This window comes from Balaenoptera musculus, chromosome 20 (assembly GCF_009873245.2).
Source record: "Balaenoptera musculus isolate JJ_BM4_2016_0621 chromosome 20, mBalMus1.pri.v3, whole genome shotgun sequence".
In the NCBI taxonomy this organism is placed as follows: Eukaryota; Metazoa; Chordata; class Mammalia; order Artiodactyla; family Balaenopteridae; genus Balaenoptera; species Balaenoptera musculus.
This window is the reverse complement of record NC_045804.1, coordinates 57,292,128-57,315,345: the sequence shown is the minus strand read 5'-3', so window position 1 is coordinate 57,315,345 and position 23,218 is coordinate 57,292,128. Positions and strand designations below refer to the sequence as shown.

The 23,218-nt window shown below is 38.9% G+C and overlaps 1 protein-coding gene across 2 annotated transcripts in view; it reads right to left on the bottom strand.

Annotated features, from left to right (window-relative positions):
• Positions 1 to 23,218, bottom strand: part of NCOR1 (nuclear receptor corepressor 1) — a 149,399-nt gene that overhangs the window by 30,626 nt on the left and 95,555 nt on the right. For both annotated transcript variants that reach the window (XM_036835424.1, XM_036835425.1), the window contains exons 21-27: positions 21,742 to 22,288; positions 18,935 to 19,064; positions 16,545 to 16,740; positions 10,929 to 11,089; positions 1,266 to 1,386; positions 1,072 to 1,173; positions 612 to 712 (exon numbers count right to left, since the gene is read on the bottom strand). In XM_036835424.1, the coding sequence (XP_036691319.1) occupies positions 612 to 712; positions 1,072 to 1,173; positions 1,266 to 1,386; positions 10,929 to 11,089; positions 16,545 to 16,740; positions 18,935 to 19,064; positions 21,742 to 22,288 (1,358 nt within the window). The remainder of the gene's footprint in view (positions 1 to 611; positions 713 to 1,071; positions 1,174 to 1,265; positions 1,387 to 10,928; positions 11,090 to 16,544; positions 16,741 to 18,934; positions 19,065 to 21,741; positions 22,289 to 23,218) is intronic.

The window sequence follows — 23,218 nt, the reverse complement described above, 5'->3', positions numbered from 1 at the left end:
CACAAAAGCACAGGATTCTGTTTACAGTGAATTCCCAAAATAGAATTTTCCTTTTCCAGATCTACATTAATAAAGAGGCTAAGGACTGTTTTACATTTCAAACTAAAATTAACATCTAACTGAGGAAAAGAAAGACCTTTTATTAATCAAAATTGGCACCTTAGCCTAAAATTAGAAGAAGATACTTGACTTCTGGTGCTTTTGTCAACACCATCCATATTTCCTGAGACTACAGACCTTCCTTTTCAGAAGGGGCAAAGCAAGCAAACAACTTATAATGATTTTCCTCTCAATTTCTATTTAAGCTGAACACACGGTAAAAGCTTTGCCAGGAAGACAGTGAGAGTTACATCAATTAGAACTTGTTTCTTCTGCCAAGTTGCAAATAATCGACCTTTTCAAATGAACCACAGTACAGATGATATGGCTTGTGGTCGAAATGATCACATTACTGTCTCTCTGCAGACGGTTTATAGATCTGAGGTTTATCATCACTGAGACCCTGTTCCATAACCCAGAACAACGAACAACATAGTCACAAAACTACTGCTAGAACAGCCAACACGCTCGAGACATCACTTCTGGTTTTCTCATGAATGAGCACAACTAACCTGGGTGATAGAGCCCCGGAGGGATGGGATGCTCTCCACAGAAAGTTTGCTGGAGGGAGTTCCCCGAGTTATACTTCCTTCTTGAATGGCTCCTGTGGTACCTGAATAAAAACAAAATCATTAGCGAATCACACCCCTGCACCTGCAAAAAAAAAAAAAAAAAAGAAAAACCAAGCAAACAAAATCAGCCCCTACTTCGAAGAGCGGAAACAGCAGCACAAAAAGAATAGTTTTTGTTTTATTGAAATGTACTTTGAAAATAATTTTCCAATTATGAAAAAGGACTGTAGAAATATGAAATTTCAGTTTTTAAATCATTTTTATACAGAAAGAAAACTTACATTTAGAATTTAAAGGCTCTAATTTAAGAGCCCATCATCATTAAAACACATCAATGACTTCCTTTAACATATTTATTGGGGACCAGAGTTTAGTATTTCTGCCAAACAGCATATTTTACCTCTGACCACTCCTTCATGTTGGGCTCTGACCAATAAACCCTCAGGTTGTGAGTTCTGGCTTCGGGGAGAAAACTCTTCTTGCTTGATGTAGGGCACAGCAGCTACGGACCAAAGCAAGAGAAAGTGAGCTCAAGTGCTGAATCCCTGACTGTGACGCTACAAAGGCAGAGACGGCCACGCCCTCCTCACTGACCTGGCTTGGCGGCCTCCTGCGGCCGTGGCAGTCCCAGGGAGATGGAGCCCGCCGAGGGCTTCGCTGCCTCGGGAGCATAGGAGGCCTGATTAGGAGAAGGCAAGTAAGTGCCGGGTGTTCCCTAAAAGTAATGTTAAAGGACTAGAATAACACTGTCTTTTCACAGGGTCAACTATATATTTAAGGTACACGTTTCTGTTCATAAAACTTACCACTCACCGCCCCCCCACCAAAATTAAGAATAGGTATTTGTAAAACAAGAAAATCCCTGACACAGGATTGGTTTAATTTTAAAAGTTTTTAAAGGGAGCAAGATATGTCTTCCAAAATTACCATAAATTTTATGAAGATAACATGCATTACTAACAAATTACATAAATAAAAGCACTTAACCATACACGCAAAATGTAAGCTACTATTATTAACAACATTATCCCTCGTAAAAGTGCTATGGGAGAGAAGCACCAATGAAAATGGTGGAGTAAGGACTTTCAAAAAACCCTCCTCCATAAAGGCAACCAGAAAACTAGCAAAAATTTTAAGAATCAGCCTTTTTTTTTTTTTTTTTTTTGTTTTTTTTTTTGTTTTTTTATACTGCAGGTTCTTATTAGGCATCAGTTTCATACACATCAGTGTATACATGTCAATCCCAATTGCCCAATCCAGCACACCACCATCCCCACCTCACCGCAGTTTTCCCCCCTTGGTGTCCATATGACCATTCTCTACATTTGTGTCTCAACTTCTGCCCTGCAAACTGGCTCATCTGTACCATTTTTCTAGGTTCCGCATACATGCATTAATATACGATATTTGTTTTTCTCTTTCTGACTTACTTCACTCTGTATGACAGTCTCTAGATCCATCCATGTCTCAACAAATGACTCAATTTCGTTCCTTTTTATGGCTGAGTAATATTCCATTGTATATATGTACCACAACTTCTTTATCCATTCGTCTGTTGATGGGCATTTAGGTTGCTTCCATGACCTGGCTATTGTAAATAGTGCTGCAATGAACATTCGGGTGCATGTGTCTTTTTGAATTACGGTTTTCTCTGGGTATATGCCCAGTAGTGGGATTGCTGGGTCATATGGTAATTCTATTTTTAGTTTTTTAAGGAACCTCCATACTGTTCTCCATAGTGGCTGTATCAATTTACATTCCCACCAACAGTGCAAGAGGGTTCCCTTTTCTCCACACCCTCTCCAGCATTTGTTGTTTGTAGATTTTCTGATGATGCCCATTCTAACAGGAGTGAGGTGATACCTCATTGTAGTTTTGATTTGCATTTCTCTAATAATTAGTGATGTTGAGCATCTTTTCATGTGCTTCGTGGCCATCTGTATGTCTTCTTTGGAGAAATGTCTATTTAGGTCTTCTGCCCATTTTTGGATTGGGGTGTTTGTTTCTTTGATATTGAGCTGAATGAGCTGTTTATATATTTTGGAGATTAATCCTTTGTCCGTTGATTCATTTGCAAATATTTTCTCCCATTCTGAGGGTTGTCTTTTCGTCTTGTTTATGGTTTCCTTTGCTGTGCAAAAGCTTTGAAGTTTCATTAGGTCCCATTTGTTTATTTTTGTTTTTATTTCCATTACTCTAGGAGGTGGATCAAAAAAGATCTTGCTGTGATTTATGTCAAAGAGTGTTCTTCCTATGTTTTCCTCTAAGAGTTTTATAGTGTCCAGTCTTATATTTAGGTCTCTAATCCATTTTGAGTTTATTTTTGTGTATGGTGTTAGGGAGTATTCTAATTTCATTCTTTTACATGTAGCTGTCCAGTTTTCCCAGCACCACTTATTGAAGAGACTGTCTTTTCTCCATTGTATATCTTTGCCTCCTTTGTCATAGATTAGTTGACCATAGGTGCGTGGGTTTATCTCTGGGCTTTCTATCTTGTTCCATTGATCTATGTTTCTGTTTTTGTGCCAGTACCATACTGTCTTGATTACTGTAGCTTTGTAGTATAGTCTGAAGTCTGGGAGTCTGATTCCTCCAGCTCCATTTTTTTCCCTCAAGACTGCTTTGGCTATTCGGGGTCTTTTGTGTCTCCATACAAATTTTAAGATGATTTGTTCTAGCTCCGTAAAAAATGCCATTGGTAATTTGATAGGGATTGCATTGAATCTGTAGATTGCTTTGGGTAGTATACTCATTTTCACAATGTTGATTCTTCCAATCCAAGAACATGGTATATCTCTCCATCTGTTGGTATCATCTTTAATTTCTTTCATCAGTGTCTTATAGTTTTCTGCATACAGGTCTTTCGTCTCCCTAGGTAGGTTTATTCCTAGGTATTTTATTCTTTTTGTTGCAATGGTAAATGGGAGTGTTTCCATAATTTCTCTTTCAGATTTTTCATCATTAGTGTATAGGAATGCAAGAGATTTCTGTGCATTAATTTTGTATCCTGCAACTTTACCATATTCATTAATCAGCTCTAGCAGTTTTCTGGTGGCAGTTTTAGGATTCTCTATGTATAGTATCATGTCATCCGCAAACAGTGACAGTTTTACTTCTTCTTTTCCAATTTGTATTCCTTTTATTTCTTTTTCTTCTCTGATTGCCGTGGCTAGGACTTCCAGAACTATGTTGAATAATAGTGGTGAGAGTGGACATCCTTGTCTCGTTCCTGATCTTAGAGGAAATGCTTTCAGTTTTTCACCATTGAGAATGATGTTTGCTGTGGGTTTGTCATATATGGCCTTTATTATGTTGAGGTAGGTTCCCTCTATGCCCACTTTCTGGAGAGTTTTTATCAGAAATGGGTGTTGAATTTTGTCAAAAGCTTTTTCTGCATCTATTGAGATGATCATATGGTTTTTATTCTTCAATTTGTTAATATGGTGTATCACATTGATTGATTTGCGTATATTGAAGAATCCTTGCATCCCTGGGATAAATCCCACTTGATCGTGGTGTATGATCCTTTTAATGTGTTGCTGGATTCTGTTTGCTAGTATTTTGTTGAGGATTTTTGCATCTATATTCATCAGTGATATTGGTCTGTAATTTTCTTTTTTTGTAGTGTCTTTGTCTGGTTTTGGTATCAGGGTGATGGTGGCCTCATAGAATGAGTTTGGGAGTGTTCCTTCCTCTGCAATTTTTTGGAAGAGTTTGAGAAGGATGGGTGTTAGCTCTTCTCTAAATGTTTGATAGAATTCACCTGTGAAGCCATCTGGTCCTGGACTTTTGTTTGTTGGAAGATTTTTAATCACAGTTTCAATTTCATTACTTGTGATTGGTCTGTTCATATTTTCTGTTTCTTCCTGATTCAGTCTGGGAAGGTTATACCTTTCTAAGAATTTGTCCATTTCTTCCAGGTTGTCCATTTTATTGGCATAAAGTTGCTTGTAGTAGTCTCTTAGGATGCTTTGTATTTCTGTGGTGTCTGTTGTAACTTCTCCTTTTTCATTTCTGATTTTATTGATTTGAGTCCTCTCCCTCTTTTTCTTGATGAGTCTGGCTAATGGCTTATCAATTTTGTTTATCTTCTCAAAGAACCAACTTTTAGTTTTATTGATCTTTGCTATTGTTTTCTTTGTTTCTATTTCATTTATTTCTGCTCTGATCTTTATGATTTCTTTCCTTCTGCTAACTTTGGGTTTTGTTTGTTCTTCTTTCTCTAGTTTCTTTAGGTGTAAGGTTAGATTGTTTACTTGAGATTTTTCTTGTTTCTTTAGGTAGGCTTGTATAGCTATAAACTTCCCTCTTAGAACCGCTTTTGCTGCATCCCATAGGTTTTGGGTCGTCGTGTTTTCATTGTCATTTGTCTCTAGGTATTTTTTGATTTCCTCTTTGATTTCTTCAGTGATCTCTTGGTTATTTAGTAACGTATTGTTTAGCCTCCATGTGTTTGTCCTTTTTACGTTTTTTTCCCTGTAATTCATTTCTAATCTCATAGCGTTGTGGTCAGAAAAGATGCTTGATATGATTTCAATTTTCTTAAATTTACTGAGGCTTGATTTGTGACCCAAGATGTGATCTATCCTGGAGAATGTTCCGTGCGCACTTGAGAAGAACGTGTAATCTGCTGTTTTTGGATGGAATGTCCTATATATCAATTAAATCTATCTGGTCTATTGTGTCATTTAAAGCTTCTGTTTCCTTATTTATTTTCATTTTGGATGATCTGTCCATTGGTGTAAGTGAGGTGTTAAAGTCCCCCACTATTATTGTGTTACTGTCGATTTCCTCTTTTATAGCTGTTAGCAGTTGCCTTATGTATTGAGGTGCTCCTATGTTGGGTGCATATATATTTATAATTGTTATATCTTCTTCTTGGATTGATCCCTGGATCATTATGTAGTGTCCTTCCTTGTCTCTTGTAACATTCTTTATTTTAAAGTCTATTTTATCTGATATGAGTATAGCTACTCCAGCTTTCTTTTGATTTCCATTTGCATGGAATATCTTTTTCCATCCCCTCACTTTCAGTCTGTATGTGTCCCTAGGTCTAAAGTGGGTCTCTTGTAGACAGCATATATATGGGTCTTGTTTTTGTATCCATTCAGCCAGTCTATGTCTTTTGGTTGGGGCATTTAATCCATTCACGTTTAAGGTAATTATCGATATGTATGTTCCTATGACCATTTTCTTAATTGTTTTGGGTTTGTCTTTGTAGGTCCTTTTCTTCTCTTGTGTTTCCCACTTAGAGAAGTTCCTTTAGCATTTGTTGTAGAGCTGGTTTGGTGGTGCTGAATTCTCTTAGCTTTTGCTTGTCTGCAAAGCTTTTGATTTCTCCATCAAATCTAAATGAGATCCTTGCCGGGTAGAGTAATCTTGGTTGTAGGTTCTTCCCTTTCATCACTTTAAGTATATCATGCCACTCCCTTCTGGCTTGCAGAGTTTCTGCTGAGAAATCAGCTGTTAACCTTATGGGAGTTCCCTTGTATGTTATTTGTCGTTTTTCCCTTGCTGCTTTCAATAATTTTTCTTTGTCTTTAATTTTTGCCACTTTGATTACTATGTGTCTCGGCGTGTTTCTCCTTGGGTTTATTCTGTATGGGACTCTCTGCGCTTCCTGGACTTGGGTGGCTATTTCCTTTCCCATGTTAGGGAAGTTTTCGACTATAATCTCTTCAAATATTTTCTCTGGTCCTTTCTCTCTCTCTTCTCCTTCTGGGACCCCTATAATGCGAATGTTGTTGCGTTTAATGTTGTCCCAGAGGTCTCTTAGGCTGTCTTCATTTCTTTTCATTCTTTTTTCTTTAGTCTGTTCTGCAGCAGTGGATTCCACCATTCTGTCTTCCAGGTCACTTATCCGTTCTTCTGCCTCAGTTATTCTGCTATTGATTCCTTCTAGTGTAGTTTTCATTTCAGTTATTGTATTGGTGATCTCTGTTTGTTTGTTCTTTAATTCTTCTAGGTCTTTGTTAATCATTTCTTGCATCTTCTCAATCTTTGCCTCCATTCTTATTCCGAGGTCCTGGATCATCTTCACTATCATTATTCTGAATTCTTTTTCTGGAAGGTTGCCTATCTCCACTTCATTTAGTTGTTTTTCTGGGGTTTTTTCTTGTTCCTTCATCTGGTGCATAGCCCTCTGCCTTTTCATCTTCTCTATCTTTCTGTAACTGTGGTTTTTGGTCCACAGGCTGCAGGATAGTAGTTTTTCTTGCTTCTGTTGTCTGCCCTCTGGTGGTTGAGGCTATCTAAGAGGCTTGATGGGAGGCTCTGGTGGTGGGTAGAGCTGACTCAAGAATCAGCCTTTTAAGAACTCTTTTCCAACCCTTTAACCAAAGGCTTGTAGAAATCTGGGAGCATTTATTCAAGAAAATTGGCAGAACCCAGGTAAGAACCATGAGCTCTGTGACACTTGGACTTGCTCTGCTGCCCCTCCCACGCCCCCCACCCCCCGACCCCACCAGCTGTGTCTCAGCCTTGAGAACCCACAGCCCTCAATCATGGTGAAAACCAGCAGTCCAGCAGACAGCACAAGGGAAAGAATGGGGTTATCATTCCCAGGTAACTGTCATTATCAGACTGGTCTGACCGTTCTCTGAGAGACCCACTTGCAAAGCTGTCTTTTCTGGCCTGACTGTGGTGGGGAAGAAAGTTCAGCCTTGTCAAAAACAATCAGAGTCAATGGATTAACCTCTCCACTGGCTGAGGCAGGAGAGAACAGCTAGGGCGAAAAAACAGGCTAACCAAAAACCTTAAGGGGAAAAGCTAAGGAAAGAGATATTCATAAGGGATTTGAAAAGCTCCAACATCTTCCTAGGAACCTAGAAGGCCAAGTGCACGTGCAAGGCTGTGTACCTGCCAGGGAAGACATAAGAAGGCCATGCGTTCTCACCGCTGGCTGACCTCAAGGCTCTGAGAAAGCAGGAAGTGAAGACTAAGGCAGAATTGTCCGCTGCCTGGCTGAACGTTGAAGGCGTATCCCAACATACACACACAGAGCCCCTCAGTAAAGACTGGGAAACTTACTCTTTCTGGGCACTGAACTCTCTGTCCAATCACTAGCTGACCGCTAATTAAGCAAATAGAGACTTCAGTGGCCACACATGACACAAGAATACAGACTTTACTAAATTAGTTCAAATAAACAACAACAAAAGTATACAGCAGCAGCTGCAACAACAAATCCTAGGGAGAAAGGAGAATCTGATTTCCAGAGTTCCACATTATGTTATGTGTTTCAACCAAAAAATTACAAGACATGCAAAGAAACAAGAACGTATGATCCATACACAGGAGGGTAAAAAAAAAAAAAAAGCAGTGAATAAAAACTGTCCCTGGGCTTTAGACTTGTTAGGAAAAGACTTTAAGTCAGCTAACATAAATAAGTTCAATGAACTATAGGGAACCATGCATAAAGAATTAAAGGAAAGTATGAAAATGATGTCTCATCATATAGAGAATATCAACAAAGAGAAAGAAATCATAAAACAGAACCACATAGAAATTCTGAAGTTGAAAAGTATAAGAATTGGAGAAAAAGAAAAACTCTCAGCAAACTAAGAATATACAGAAACATCATCAATCTGATGAAGGGCACCTATGAAAAGTCTATAGTTAACATACCTACGAGTGAAATATTGAATGCCTCCCTCCTAAGATGGGCAACAAGCAAAGTATAATCTCTTCACCACTTCTATTAAACATTGTTCTAAAAGTTCTACCCTAACCAGTTTAATAAAACAGGGAAAAGGAAAGGCATAAAGATTGGAAAGGAAGAAGTAAAACCGTCTTTATTTGTAGACGACACGCATACAGAGAAAGTCCTAAGAAATCTACCCCCCCCCCAAAAAAAACAAAAATAAAACCAAAAAACCCTATCAGAAACAGTAAGTAAATGTAACAGGAGATACGGTCAAGATATAAAAATCAACTTTTTTCATACACCAGAAAGAACCAGAAAAGGAAAAATTTTAAAATATTGCTTATAAAATACATTATAAATAATCAAATTAACCGATAGTAAAGCTAACAAAACATGTACAAAATCTCTACAGTGAAAATTACAAAATACTGCTGAGAGAAATCAAAGACCTAAATAAATGGAAAGACAAACATGTGCATGGATTAGAAGACTCAATTTTCTTAAGAATTAATCTACAGATTTAATGCAATACCAACCAAAATCCCAGCAGAATTTTTTGTAGGAACTGACAAACTGATTATGTAACTTATATGGAAATACAAGAGACACAGAAGAGCTAAAACAATCCTGAGAAATAAGAGCACTGCAGGACTTATACGACATGATCTTAAGACTTACTATAAAAACCACAGTAACCAAGACTGGTGCTGATGGAAGGACAGGCAAGTAGGTCAATGGGACAGGACAGAGTCCAGAAACAGACCCAAACATGCAAATGGGAGAGAGAAAAGACTTTTCAACCAACGTCACGGGAATGCAGAGCCACACGGATGGATGAGGCCCATCCTCGCCTCACACTGTACACAGAAATCAGTTTCACGTGGACCTAAATATAAAAGCCAAAACTATAAAGCTTTCAGAAGAAAACCTGGGAGAAAATCTCCACAAGCTTGAAACAGGCAATGATTTTACAGAGAAGAAGAACTAGTCATAAGAGGGAAAAAAATGTATATGGACTTCCATCAAAATTTAAAACTTCTACGCATCAAAACACACAAGCCACAAATAGAGAAAAAAAAAGTATGTGTGTGTGTGTGTGTGTGTGTGTGTGTGTGTATATATATATATAAAACAGAATTTTCACCTGTGATGTATAAAGAAATTCTGCAACCTAATAACTAAAAGGTCCAATAAAAACAAATAATAAGACAGTCACTTCACAATCAGATGTACAAATGGCCAATAAGTGTATGAAAAGTGCTCAACATCATTTGTTATCAGGGAAATGCAGAATAAAACCAGAGTGGAACACTACATACCTACTAGTATGACTAAAATAAAAAAGAATGACAACAGCAAGTGGAACTCAGACTGTGCTGGTGGCAGTGGCACTGTAGAACCACTCCGCAAAACTATGAAGTAAAACATACATCTACCCAGACATTCTGCTCTCAGGGCCTATACAAGAGAAATGAAACCACATGTCTACAAAGAGCTCAGTATAAGAATGTTCATATTGGCTTTATTTACAGCAGCCAAAAAGCAGAAAACAGCTCAGGTTTCCATCATCAAGAAAATGGATAAACAAATTGGTATGTTCATCCAATGGAGTATTATTTAGCAATAAAAAGGAAGAAACTACTGATTACACAAAAACCTGGACGGGGACTTCCCTGGTGGCGCAGTGGTTAAGAATCCGCCTGCCAATGCAGGGGATATGGGTTGGAGCCCTGGTCTGGGAAGATCCCACACGCGGCAGAGCAACTAAGCCTGCACTCTAGAGCCTACGAGCCACAACTACTGAGCCCACGTGCCACAACAACTGAAGCTGCGTGCCTAGAGCCTGTGCTCCACAACAAGAGAAGCCACCGCAATGAGAAGCCCGTGCACCACGACGAAGAGTAGCCCCCGCTCGCCGCAGCTAGAGAAAGCCCGCGCGCAACAACAAAGACCCAATGCAGCCAAAAAAAAAAAAAATCTAGACGAATCCCTGAAATCATTAATGCTAAGTTAAAGAAGACAGACAAAGAAGAGCACACACTGTAAGACTCCATTTATATCGAGTTCTGGAAAAGGCAGAACTAACCTACAACAACAGAGAGCGCTTGAGGCAGTGGAGGAAGAGAGCCTAGGAGGGGCGGAAATGGCCCCCAGCCCAAAGGGGGCGCGGTCACTGGTGATGAACGTCAGTCAGCCTGACTGAGGCTTTACAACCAGACCACGTCAAGAGAGAGAGAGAGGCCAAGGTCAGAATAAACTAGGGCTTACCAATCATCTACAATTTAATATTAGAACCTTTAAAATAGTTATCCTCTAGTACTTGAAACTATTCCATCTCCTTTCATGCTACACTACACTTCAGGGCACACGCACCTTTCCCAAGCTAAACCAGGCGGGTGCCACCGTCATTCAACCTGGGCACATGACTCGAATAAACTTCCTGTGTGTGGTATGGAATAGAAAGCGACTGCTGCATTTTCAGGTCACTGTCTCTTCATAAATAGACACATTTTTATTTATTAGGACTCTGACAAATTAATATGGGAAGGAGGGACAATTTTTACCAAAGCAAAAAACAACAGGCCATCTACTGGGAAGAGAAGCCCTTTTACCTGTGAGATGGAGCCTCCAAGTATAAAAGACGGTTTTTCTGAAGCCACTGTGGTTTTGGATGATGGGATGAGAGGAGGAGGTGGCCTCGTGGGTCGAGTTGTTGGAAGCCGAACCCCTTCAGGGAGGTTAGTTATCACTTGATGCGGCGCAGGCTGGAGGACTTTCAAAAGGGAGAAAACGTTATTTAAAACAGTCAATTTCCTAGTTTGCGACATTCCACCTATCTCAATTGTTTCTTCAATCACATTTAAACTATTAAGTGCAAGATGTAGTTGAGGATGAACATTTCTATTTTAAATTTCTTTCACTTAAATTAAACCTGTATCCATACTCAGGTCACAAATGGTATTGGTGAGGTTGAAATACTCAACTCCCTGGCAAACCAGAGCTTTCAGGCTGACGTCCATTTCAAACTATTTCTGCTCAGCATATGCAAGTGGCAAACAATTTTTTCTCTCTCTCCATCACTCTTTGGACCTCACAATGGAGGTCAGAAAAAGGGTGTTTGTTAGGAACAGCTGATATTACAACTCTGGAGAATATACAGATTGACTGACAACCAGTTATACATCCTCTTTGCATCCTGCATAATTTGGAAACATTTGCTGATTCTGACTCTCACAGACACTTGAATTTTTTTTAGGGGGGTGGATCTCAAGATTTTTACAAAGTACATGTACTCTTAAAAGAAGGCAGTCAACGTCACAGTACACATGTATGAACACAAACCTCCCAGTGGCCCAGTGCATCTCAACTGAATACAACTGAAGATGGAATGCAGAGAAATTCTGAAACAGCAAGGGCGCATCCTGGGAGTAAACCACCCAGGTCATCACGTGTAGGTCGATGGCCAGGAGCCACGGCACAGAGGAGCGGTATTTACCTGGTGGGACACTACAGCGCGCTGCACTCACATCGGGCTGTGGCGCGGCTTTACTGACTTCTCTCGGAGAGAGCCTACACGCTGATGCTGACCTTGCTGCGGTACTGTGCACCTGTGCTTCCTGTTCTAGAGCATGTGTGACCTCAGCATAAGGCATATAGGCGACTGATTTTCCTATGAAAGTTAAAGTTATCAAAATAAGGGAAGAACCCCATATTAAAATAGTAAGTGTGAAAGGACCAAGCCCACACCATCCAGGGGCAGATCCAACTACACACTACTATCAACATCTAAAATTCCCGGGGGGGAATCCACCCACAGAGAGGTTTAAAAAAACCCTATAAATCTAAATCTTCTGTGTAAGCATCATTACTTTGACCTAATAAAATCCTCAAACATTCAATTACAATTTTTTCTTTCAAATCACAAAGAACTTCTCTTTCCTCTCATTAGGAGAATCAAGTATTTTCACATGCAATAAAGACCACAGCAGGCAAACATCAGATTATCCAGCCATTCTGTGAATTCAAGTATGGCCTGAATTAGAGGCCAGAACTCTGAGGACTTCAGCTCTTATAATTAGCCTGTTGAAGCCCACTGCTTAATATTCAGAGAAATAAATGTAATCAAGAAACGGAAGAAGGATTTCAAAAGATACAGATCAAAATAATTTTTAAAAGGCTACACAAGCTTATAAAACTATGAATTTTACTGTAGTAATGCTGATGAAAATTATTCCACATAAAGTAAAAACACACATATATATAATTATATATATAATATACAATATTTTCTTTATTTTTAAGTGAATTGACATAGTGTAATTTTGGAAAATAAGAAAAGCACAAAGAAGAAAGTAAAAACTCATCTGTAATCCAAACCACTTTAAATTGTGGCATTTTAATGTCTGCCGGAACAAATTCCCATTCATTTTTTATTCTTTTGCTTACCTAATCTTACCCATTTATTCTTCCAGATAAATCTAAATTTAAAATCATTTTGAATACTTCCTCCCCAAACAAAGTATCACTGGAATTTTCAGTGGACGTGCATTAAATTTATCTCCTGTATTTATAGGAGACTTGACATTTTATAATGAGCTGTCTAATTGAGGAACCTAGATGTTTTCATATAGGTCATTTTTCATAATTTCATAAAAAGTATTCATAGGTATTTTATATTTTGTTGTGAGGAAAACCATCTGTTTAATATACATGGGAATATATATATATATTTATATATACTGATTACTGCAGATATATAAGAAAGAAAGTCGTAGATTTCTGTATATCAATTCTTTCTGAGAAACTTAATGAACTTTCCTCTTAGCTCTAATAACTTTCTCAGTTAATTCTCTTAGGCTTCCTAGGTGAATAATCTTACCCTGTGAATCATAACTTGTCTTCTCCCTTCAGCAGCTAAACCTCTTGTTTGGTTCCTTTCTTTCTTCCTGCACTGCAGTGAAGTAACACTGGGCATCCTCACAGGCCCTTTCTAAAGAGAAGGTCTCCAGCATTTCACTTTTAAGTGAATGGTTTGTGACTGGTTTCAGATAGAGACTCATCAGCACAATTAAAACGTTCTTTAGTTAACTAAGATATTTTTTAAAACCAGAAACAACAACTGTAATGTCAGCTAATAGGAATTTGTACTATGGGCAGAGCACTGTGTATTACAGAAGTATCTCGTTTAGCCCTCATGACTAATGAGATCATTAACACCATTTGACAGAGGAGGAAACTGAGGCTCAGAAGAATCACACCTAACTGCCCAACCAAGGCTGGAGATTTTTCAAAAGCAGTGCAACTCCTGGCCCTGAGCTCTAAACCATCCTGAGTGCAATGGTGTCTCCCTGAGCACTGGGTGTAGAAATTTCAGATGCCTCCGGGGTAACCATCAAGATGATGTTACCCGTTCCTTCTCTGAAGGATTAATATAATGACTTAGATTATTAAGTGTCCTAATACTGTGCAGATTTATGAAATAAACCAACTTTAAAAGAATATCACTTCTCCCTTTCTAGAGAATTTAACATGAGAGTGCATTGCAATATATATTACATATATTCAGCGTCTGATTGTTTTATAATCATGCGGAAAAACACACTTTGTCATAATAGTGCTAAAGAAAAAGGTGAAAATTTAGATGGTTTTAAATATAGCTATTTAAATCATCATGTACTCAGCTGAAAAAATTAAGAAACAACAACAACAAAATAAACTAGATTCAGTTGCACAGAGGCATTGACTCTTATTTTGATTGGATAGATTTTAAAACCTGCATTAGAATTTCACTTCTAACTCTCTCTCTACATGTGTAAAGTCTGAGTTCTTTCCCTGTAGAAAAAAGGTTTCCAACTAAAGCAGGAGTCAATGTGTGTAAACGTTACTGGAAAATGAAAACAATCTTTCTCTGAGGTTTTTTCAAGCTTTTCTACAAGTGGAAAGGCTTAAGCCACCTGTCTCATTGATATTAAGAGAAGGTGAACACAATCAAACAGGTGGACAACAGGTGCTGCCTGTTGCCTTCTAAATGAGCCCATGAAGGGAAAAGCCAAAACTGTGGTCCTACCTCAGGTGGACAATACCAGTTTGGTGATGGTTTATACGTAAATCCTCTTCTCACTATACTTACCATCTTATAAACTATTCATTTATATCAAACAGTCTACATACAAGCAAGTTAACTGCAAATATAGAAATGTTATTTGGGAGATTATCCTTTAAGCGAAACATAGGATAGCTATAAATTCAGGAGAGCCTTCAGGCACTTGTTAAATAAATTACTGGATGAACATACTAGCTAGATTAGCTAAAACAAAAGTTAACCTTGGAATAAAATGTAATCAACCATCCCAGTTTGTAAAGAGTCACCCTGAACCAAACTGGTGTCTTATTAACAAACACCTTGGTGTCATATTGATCAAATATATAATGACACTTTGGTTTTAAGACCACTGCATCACTATTAAAAGTAAGGGTACCATTCAGATCTAAACCACATGAATTAACGTGACTGATCACGGAGAAATGCAAGTCACAGTTTGGAGTCTCAGAATTTACGGCTCTAGCCTAGTTCAGTCTCCCCAGCTACCAAATACAACCCATCTCGTAAAGGAGGTCAAGAAAAGATACTGAGGTCCTAAAGTAACTATACAATACAGACATATTAGAATGACCCAGATATTGTCACCTGAATAATGTTAAGCTTTAGCATGAGTTCAGCAAATACCTTTGAATGTTATTTTTTCTACATTTTAATTCTGCCTTAAAAAATTTATTCTAAATCATTTATGTAAGGAATAGATCAAAAGACTTTTGAATTATTCTATAATTTATCCTTCTCATAATGACAGATTTTCTCATAATTGAAGACAAGCACTTCTGCTAAATCCATTTTTATCCTACTTCATTTAATCATTCCTTTAACATGTAATTACTGAGTATACATTATGTCAATTACTGAGTTAGGAATTAAGGATTCCCTAGAGGCAATATACTAAAAGCCCAAAGGTTAACAATGTTTTTTTTACCTCCATTCAAGAAATATTCATTTAGCACCTATTATACACACAGCCCTGGTGGGTATTAATCACTCTGGTTCACATTTTTAATAGCATACGATTTATATTTAAAACACTAACAATCTGATACGTGAAACTCTAACATAAGAGGTTCAGTGTGTCGTGTAACTAATAAGTCATTACTGGTGTGACAGGGGCGGGGAGCCGGCAGGGTCAGTTAAGCAGCACAGTTCCTCTTTTATATTAAATAGCCCTTGAAATGCATGGTGTTCTACAGCTAATAGCTCTTATCTATGTCAGGTACTACAGTCTTCTGAATCATTACAAAAACTGAAATCATAATCAGAGAAGACTTTAATAGTCTTATACACTAAGCATAGCATACTGGATAGTCCGTAAGTCATTATCAACCAGAATACATGTGCCATTTTCTTCCCATGCCAGAAGAAGTTACTAAAATTTAGAAATCGCTCCCTTTTTTCTTTTTTTAAAAGAAACTAAGTGTATCATGTACCAACTAAAAAGAGCACGCACAACTCAAATCTGTCACTTGAAATAAGTGACGTACAACAATAACAGTACCTTCATGGTATCTGTCACACTATGCATATACGAATATACTACTATTACTTATTATATTGTACATAAAATGATGCTGAGCCATGTCTTATAAAACAATACCGAACGCTCATTCTTTCTTACAGGTTGTAATCCCGGCAAGGCAGAGATATAGCTAGATTAGACAGACAGATATATCATTTGCACTGTACAGATGAGAAAACCAAAGCTGAGAAGGTCAAGTGGCTTGCCCATGGCCAGAGCGAGGGTAAGTCAAGGTCTAACTGGCTATATGCTACACAAAGCTGTCCCCTGTCGTATCAGAGATTTAGAATGTTACTCTGATTTGCTTGGAGGACAGGACAATTCTCACTCTGAAAACTCCAATGAATGTAGCGTAAAGCATGGCTTTTATGCAGTCATCCAGCATTAAGGTGAATATCAGAAAATTCACATTAACAACAAGACTACTGAAAATGTTACTGTCATTCCTCTGTGGTCAGTGATACTGGCCTTCTTTAGCTTAACTGAGGTCAACGTAAAGGTTTTACCTGTGAGGGACAAGCGCCATAAATCAAGTTCCTAAGCGCTCAGGACACTGCAGCTTTGCTTCCCACCAGGAAAGCCCCCTGTGGCGCCAGCGCTGCCTACCTTCCCACTCTCTGCTTGGGCTCTTGGGGGCGCCGCGCGGGCTCGCAGAGCTCCTGCGCTCCAGGTCCATCTGCTCCTGCCTCTGCCGCTGCTCCTCCAGAAGCGCCGACTCGTGCATGGCTTTGATGTGTCGCTGGTAGAGGGCGAAGCCGCTCACTGGAGTTCCAATCGGTATGTTACATGGGGTGCAGGAAACCTACAGGAAGAAGAAAATCTAAATATGCCAATGACCAACAAAATAGTAATTACCATCTGTGGCAAGTAATGCTTCTTTCTGTAATATGACTGCTTGAAGTGATTTTACCGTTTTTTAATCAAATCTTCAAGCATAATGCTTAAAATGCTAAACAATTACTTTCAGATCTGAACACAAAATAAATCCCAAAGTTGTGGTAAGAGAAATCAAAACAGAAATCACAATATTTCCATTTGCTTTTAACTCACGATGTTGAGTCCCTAGTGGCTCAGGCTTGGGTCCCACTCTCCTCTCTGCCCTCTCACAGGTGCTCACACCCACTTCTATGGATTTAAATGTCACCTGTATGTTAATGGCTCATAAACTTCTATTTCTAATACATTTTCCTCCAAGTTCCACACTCACAGACTGCCTACCTAACTCCACTTGGATATCTCAAAGCACCTCAAAACTTATATTCAAAACAGAACTTTTCATTTGCTAAACTCAGTGCTTCTCCTACAGTGATTTCCATCATACGTAACAGAACCACAGCAGCTTAAGCCAGAAACCTGGCAGCCACCCTGGACTCCATCTCCTCTCTTCCCACAACCAATTCATTAACATACCAACATACCAATTCTCTTCAGGACGGAAATGAAACGTCACCTCTTCAGACAGGCTGTCCCTAACCATCCAAAACATACTGCAAACCCCCTCCCTCTCTTTCACAGGACACAGCACTCGCCACAATTTGCAATTAGATGCTTGTTTTCTCTGCTTCTTTTCTGTCTCTCCCACTTCATGAAGGAACCCAAGCTGCTTTGTCCAACACTAAATAAACATCCCCTAACTCAGTCCATCACTTCATGAACACAAAAGAGTCCTGGGAATAGCACAGATCTGACTCTTTTAGAACCTATTATCTAAAGACTTCCAGAGTTTTCTCCACTGCCATAAGTAGGGTTTTTCACTGCACCCATAATACACACATAATTTTCTTGCCTTTGTGCTTTGGCTTATATGTAAACATGGCTTTCTTCCTTTTGCTATAAAGCGAAATGAACTGTTTTGGTCCAACCAAAACATTATTTCCTACATGGAGTCTTCTTTAAGTGTCTCTTTAAGAAGGAAGCTCTCCTTCCTCTGAATCACCCATAGTATATTTTTCAACCTAAGAGAGCATCACATTTTAATTCTTTTAAATTTTTATTATGATTTTTTTCTATGTCTTATTATCAAGACCAATCGCTAAATTTTCTGAAGTCAGAGATCATGATATTCCACACAGCATTAAAAATGTTATCTTGAACTAGGCAGACAATCAATAAATGTCCATTTGGGTAAATCAATGAATGAGCAAATGCTTAATGATTTTTTTGGTGAGTCTATTTATCATAAGCACACACTTAACTTTCACATATTGTCATGTGAGACGAAATAAATTTTTATCCTCTGAAATAAAGCAAGAGCTAGAACATAACTAAGTAAAAGATCAATACCCAAGACTGGAATTCAGGATCAAAAGGGAGTCAAACTCGTAGAGATTAATAAGGTAAAATGTAAATAAAATTAGATTTGGAACTGTATACTAAAGTTAACCATAACCTCTATAATTTATTCTAAATATTCAAAACCCAGTTATATACTTATTCTACTATTGTCTTATAGCAAAACAAAACAAACACAGAACTTACTAACATTTATGGCTAGAGCACTATATTTCTCTTTTTTCCTTAATTGGAAATGACCATTTCAATCAATTATCACGATGAATCCATTTGAAAAAGCAATGTATCCAACAGATGAATGGATAAATAAAATGTAGTCTATACATACAGTGTTAAAATGGAAGAAGAATCGGATATGTGCTACAACATGGATTAATCTTGAGGACATTACGCTGAGTGAAATAAACCAGCCACAAAAAACCAAATATTTACTGTATGAGTCCACTTATGTAAGTAGCCAAATTCATAAAACGGAAAGTAGAAAGGTGGTTACCAGGGGCTGGGGGAAGGGGGGGAAGGAGAGTGATGGTTAAATGGATATACTTAACCCTACTGAACACTTAAAAAGAGCTAAGACGGTAAATTTTATGTTATGTGATTTTTTACCACAATTTTTTTAAAAAACCAAGCACTGATTAAAGAAGAGAAGAAATGTCTCTAAAGGTCTTTGTTTTCAACACCTCTTACTCACATTGAAAACTTACCATTGGCGGGATGACAGCAGCTCGATGCTGAAGCTGTGGCAGGTCCAGTGGATTTGGTTTTATTGGGGATGAGACCAGTATAGATCCAGTGGGGTTTAACAATGAAGGTTTTGAATCCACAGGAAACATTCTGCAAATGCAATTTAAAAAGATAAATTAATATATTCTTATTTAAAACTTTAAACATACAATCACCATAATTCCTTCTAAGTTAACATGTACACACACACACACACACACGCACACGCACACACACACATCACATTAACCTTGCATATTTGAACAGTCAGGAAAAAAATCTACAGTGCTAATTTTCTAGGTAAAGAAGCCTAACGTTGCTTTATAGGTTGAAGTTTATCTGAATTTAATCATCTGCATCTAACCAACAGAACAGTCTGAACAAGGGCCATTATAAAAAGTTAGGTCCTAATTTATCATTAACATAGGTTACAAACTATGTTACCTGTAACAGAATGTTTTTCTAGGATCACAGAGTATTGTTTTAAAACATCTGAATAAACCACCATCATTTTAAAACCAAGAATTTCACCCAAAATCCCAGACTTCTGGTTTCTCATGAAAAATGGGAAGAAATGGCACCGCAGAGGCAGCACTCCCATGCAACAGCGGGCTGAACTTGCAGGGCTGCCCTCCCCACCCAGCCCATGCTCCCCAGTCACAGCTCTGCCATCTCACACTCCACCAGCTTCACTCATTTTCAGGACATACACTTGAGTTTAGGACACCCAACGTATGAACTGGGGAAATTATATCAATACCTTACAGGCTCCATCATATTTCCCAGTGTTGTCAGTTACTGGGGAAAGATGAACATTTTAAAAGGTATAAATTGGTAAGAAAATTAGAATGTGTAAAAGAAAACAATTTACATATTACACAAAGAATAAAGATAATATTAAAGATATAGAAGACAACTGAAAGTGTTATTTTAATAGTTTGGAAGTGAAGTAAACTTTAGAGTATCATCCACAGACCACTATATATTTATGAGGAATTTCAAAATTTCACAACTACTGTCACGGTCATCTCTTAGGATGCTCCTCTCCTGTAAGATTACTGCCATCATAATTTTTCCTTCATTTATAAATTTATAAATAAGTTACCGATAAAAAAAAAAAAACGTTACTGAAACCAGCAGTGTGAAACACAGGTAACTCTTATTTTAGTTGAGATATTTCAATAAAGCAGGCTTAAAAAGGGACCACACAGCTTGAATCCACTGATGTTTACTCTAAAGCCTGGGACAATTAAAATCTAGATTACTGTGACATGAGAAGAAAAGAGGGCTAGAATCTTCAATTTTCTGAAAACCAGCGGTTAAGTAGGAGCCTTATATTATTTCAATTCTTGTTGATTAAAATTCTAGTATCTACCATATAAAAATCTCTTTGGAGAATCCATCACTGTTATGTTCAATATTATTCTAGTACCAAGTCCCATTCTAGAATATGTAAGATGCACAATATACTGGTTATGGACTGAAAGCACAGTGACACCAGGACACACTATGGAAGCTGAGCTCTGAGCAGAATCTGGCTGTCTCCTGAGAGCCTCTTTCTTATTAAAAAGGGGAAAAAAAGAAAAACAAAAACAAAAACCAGAGCTGAATTGGGTTTCTGGTTAAATTACATTTTAGTCTAATTCACTTCTAGAATTTGCACCAATCCAACATTCTACTGTGATTCTAGGTGATTCCATTGCTTTCAAGGAAAAGGAAACACCCAGGAAATTAAATATATTAAAGAAGTTGGCATCTACTCCTGCAAAATATGTATTTTTTACAGTAATTTTTATAAAAACCATTAAGATTATATTTGCATATTATTAATTTGACTAAAAGTACTTATAAGGTAATTTGTATTGTACCTGATATTTTGAATTGCAAATATGAAAAACCTACAGTTTTAACTGATACAAAAAAGTGATCGTTATATAATGACCACTAAGTTGAATCTTGATTACGCTTCCAACACACTTTCACTCCAGTTCCCATCTTCGCCCTCAGCATCTCTCACGTGTCATGTGCAGGCCCCGCAGGCCCGGCTTGAGGCTGCTCGGTCTGGGGGCAAAGCTGGAGCCGGCGCCCCCCCACCTCCACTTTCACCACCACATCACACGGCTCTGCCACAGAAGCGGCTCAGGCCACAGCTCTGTGAGCTGACAGCCCCTTCTCTGCTATCATATGGCACGCATGTAACAAGTGATGTAGAAAGAAATTAAAATCTTTCTCATTGAAGAATAATGATCACACAATTCTTTTTGGTTACTTAATCAGGTGAACAGCATCAGAACCCAACACTAAAAGCAGACAGAGGGACTTGCCTGGTGGCGCAGTGGTTAAGAATCCACCTGCCAATGCAGGGGACACGAGTTCGAGCCTTGGCCCAGGAAGACCCCACATGCTGCGGAGCAACTAAGCTCGTGCGCCACAACTACTGAGCCTGCGCTCTAGAGCCCGCGAGCCACAACTACTGAGCCCGTGAGCCACAACTACTGAAGCCCGTGCACTGCATCAAGAGAAGCCACCACAATGAGAAACCCGCGCACCACGACCAAGAGTAGCCCCCGCTCGCCGCAACTAGAGAAAGCCCGCGCGCAGCAACGAAGACCCAACGCAGCCATAAATAAATAAATAAAGAATTTAAAAAATAAATAAATAAAAGCAGACAGACTCTCTCACTTGCCAGTATTTCTACAGGAGTAACCTCAGCAGCCAGCACCACCCTGGGGTTCAGTCTGCAACCAACAGAGTAAAGAGCAGGAGGAGGTCAAGGAGGGAGCCTCACCGCTGCCTCTCGGGTTCCCCGTCCACATCCTCGTCGGCACTGCATGTGGCACTGGAGTCGTGGTCAGAGGGGAGCTCGGGCCTCGGGGCGCTCATCTGCTGGGCCACCCCTAGGTCGTCGTCTCCAGGCTCCGGCTTCTCGCTGCTTCTCTCCAGGTCTCTGTCTTTGGGGTCCCCTTCGACTCTGGAGGGACTGCTTTCTGGCATTTCAACATCCACAGCGTCAGCCTTGGCGGCCGAGGGGAGGTCCAGGGCGGAAATGCCTTCAGCCCCGCGCTCCTCGTGCTCCACATCCATCGGCTCTGCTGTGTCCACTGCCATGCTGTCGTTCGCCTGGGTCTCCACACTGTCATCCTCGGCTGCTTTTGTGCTCGCAACTGCCGGCGAGGGAGAGGCCCTGGGCACGGCGTCGGGTGTGGCCTCCAGCTCGGCCGCAGGCTCCGTGGTCCCTCGAGGAGGCGCGTTTTCAGTGCTGTCTTCGCCGGGCTTGACAGCTTCAACTGGTGAAGGAGAAGGAGCACTTTCTGTATCAGAACTATTTTCAGCACCTTAAAGATAATGATACAGCATAAAAATCTGATAATGAACACGTGTCAGGTGGTGACAGAAGCCATGCTTGAAAGTACTTGTTTAGGATGAATTATCCTCCTTTGATGACCTCACTGAAGTATTACAGCCATTGAGAAAACTAAAGTTTTTTCGTGAGTATGAAAGGGAAACATCAAATTGTCTTGGCCTTCAGAAATTGAAAGCGTAAAAGCTTTTAATGTCTAAAAATAATCCATATGAAATTTGAAAAACAAAGAAAGATAGAAAAACAAAACTAAACAAAAAACATTCCCATAAATGATAACGTTCTGGTTTATTTCTACCAGCCTGTTTCTGTGCTTTTCTTTTTACCCAGGAGAGCTAACACTAGAACAGCACCATCCAATAGTAACATAATGCACATTACATCTGTAATTTTAATTTTTCTGGTGGCCATGTTAAAAAAGTAAAAAGAGAGACAGATAAAATTAACTTCAACAATATATCTTATTTAACCCAGTATGTGCAAAATATTATCATTTTAAATGTAACCAATATAGAAACCTAGGAATAAGATGTTTTACCTTTTTTGGTACTAAGTCTTCAAAATCTGATTGTTTTTCACATTTCCAGCACATCTCAATTTGGACTACAGTCGTCCCCTGGTGTCTGCAGGGGACTAATTCCAGACCAACCCCCATGCCCCCACCACGGACACCAAAATCCACGGATGCTCAGGTACGAGATGTAAAACGGCAGCATGTGCATATAACCTATGCAAAAGTATCCTCCCATATCCTTTAAATCATCCATAGATTACTTACAATTACTTGCAATACGTAATACAATACAATACCAATGCTGTGTAAATAGCTGTAAATACAATGTAAATGCTATGTAAATAGTTGCCACTCTGTGGAATTTTGCTTTTGGGAACTTTCTGGAATTTT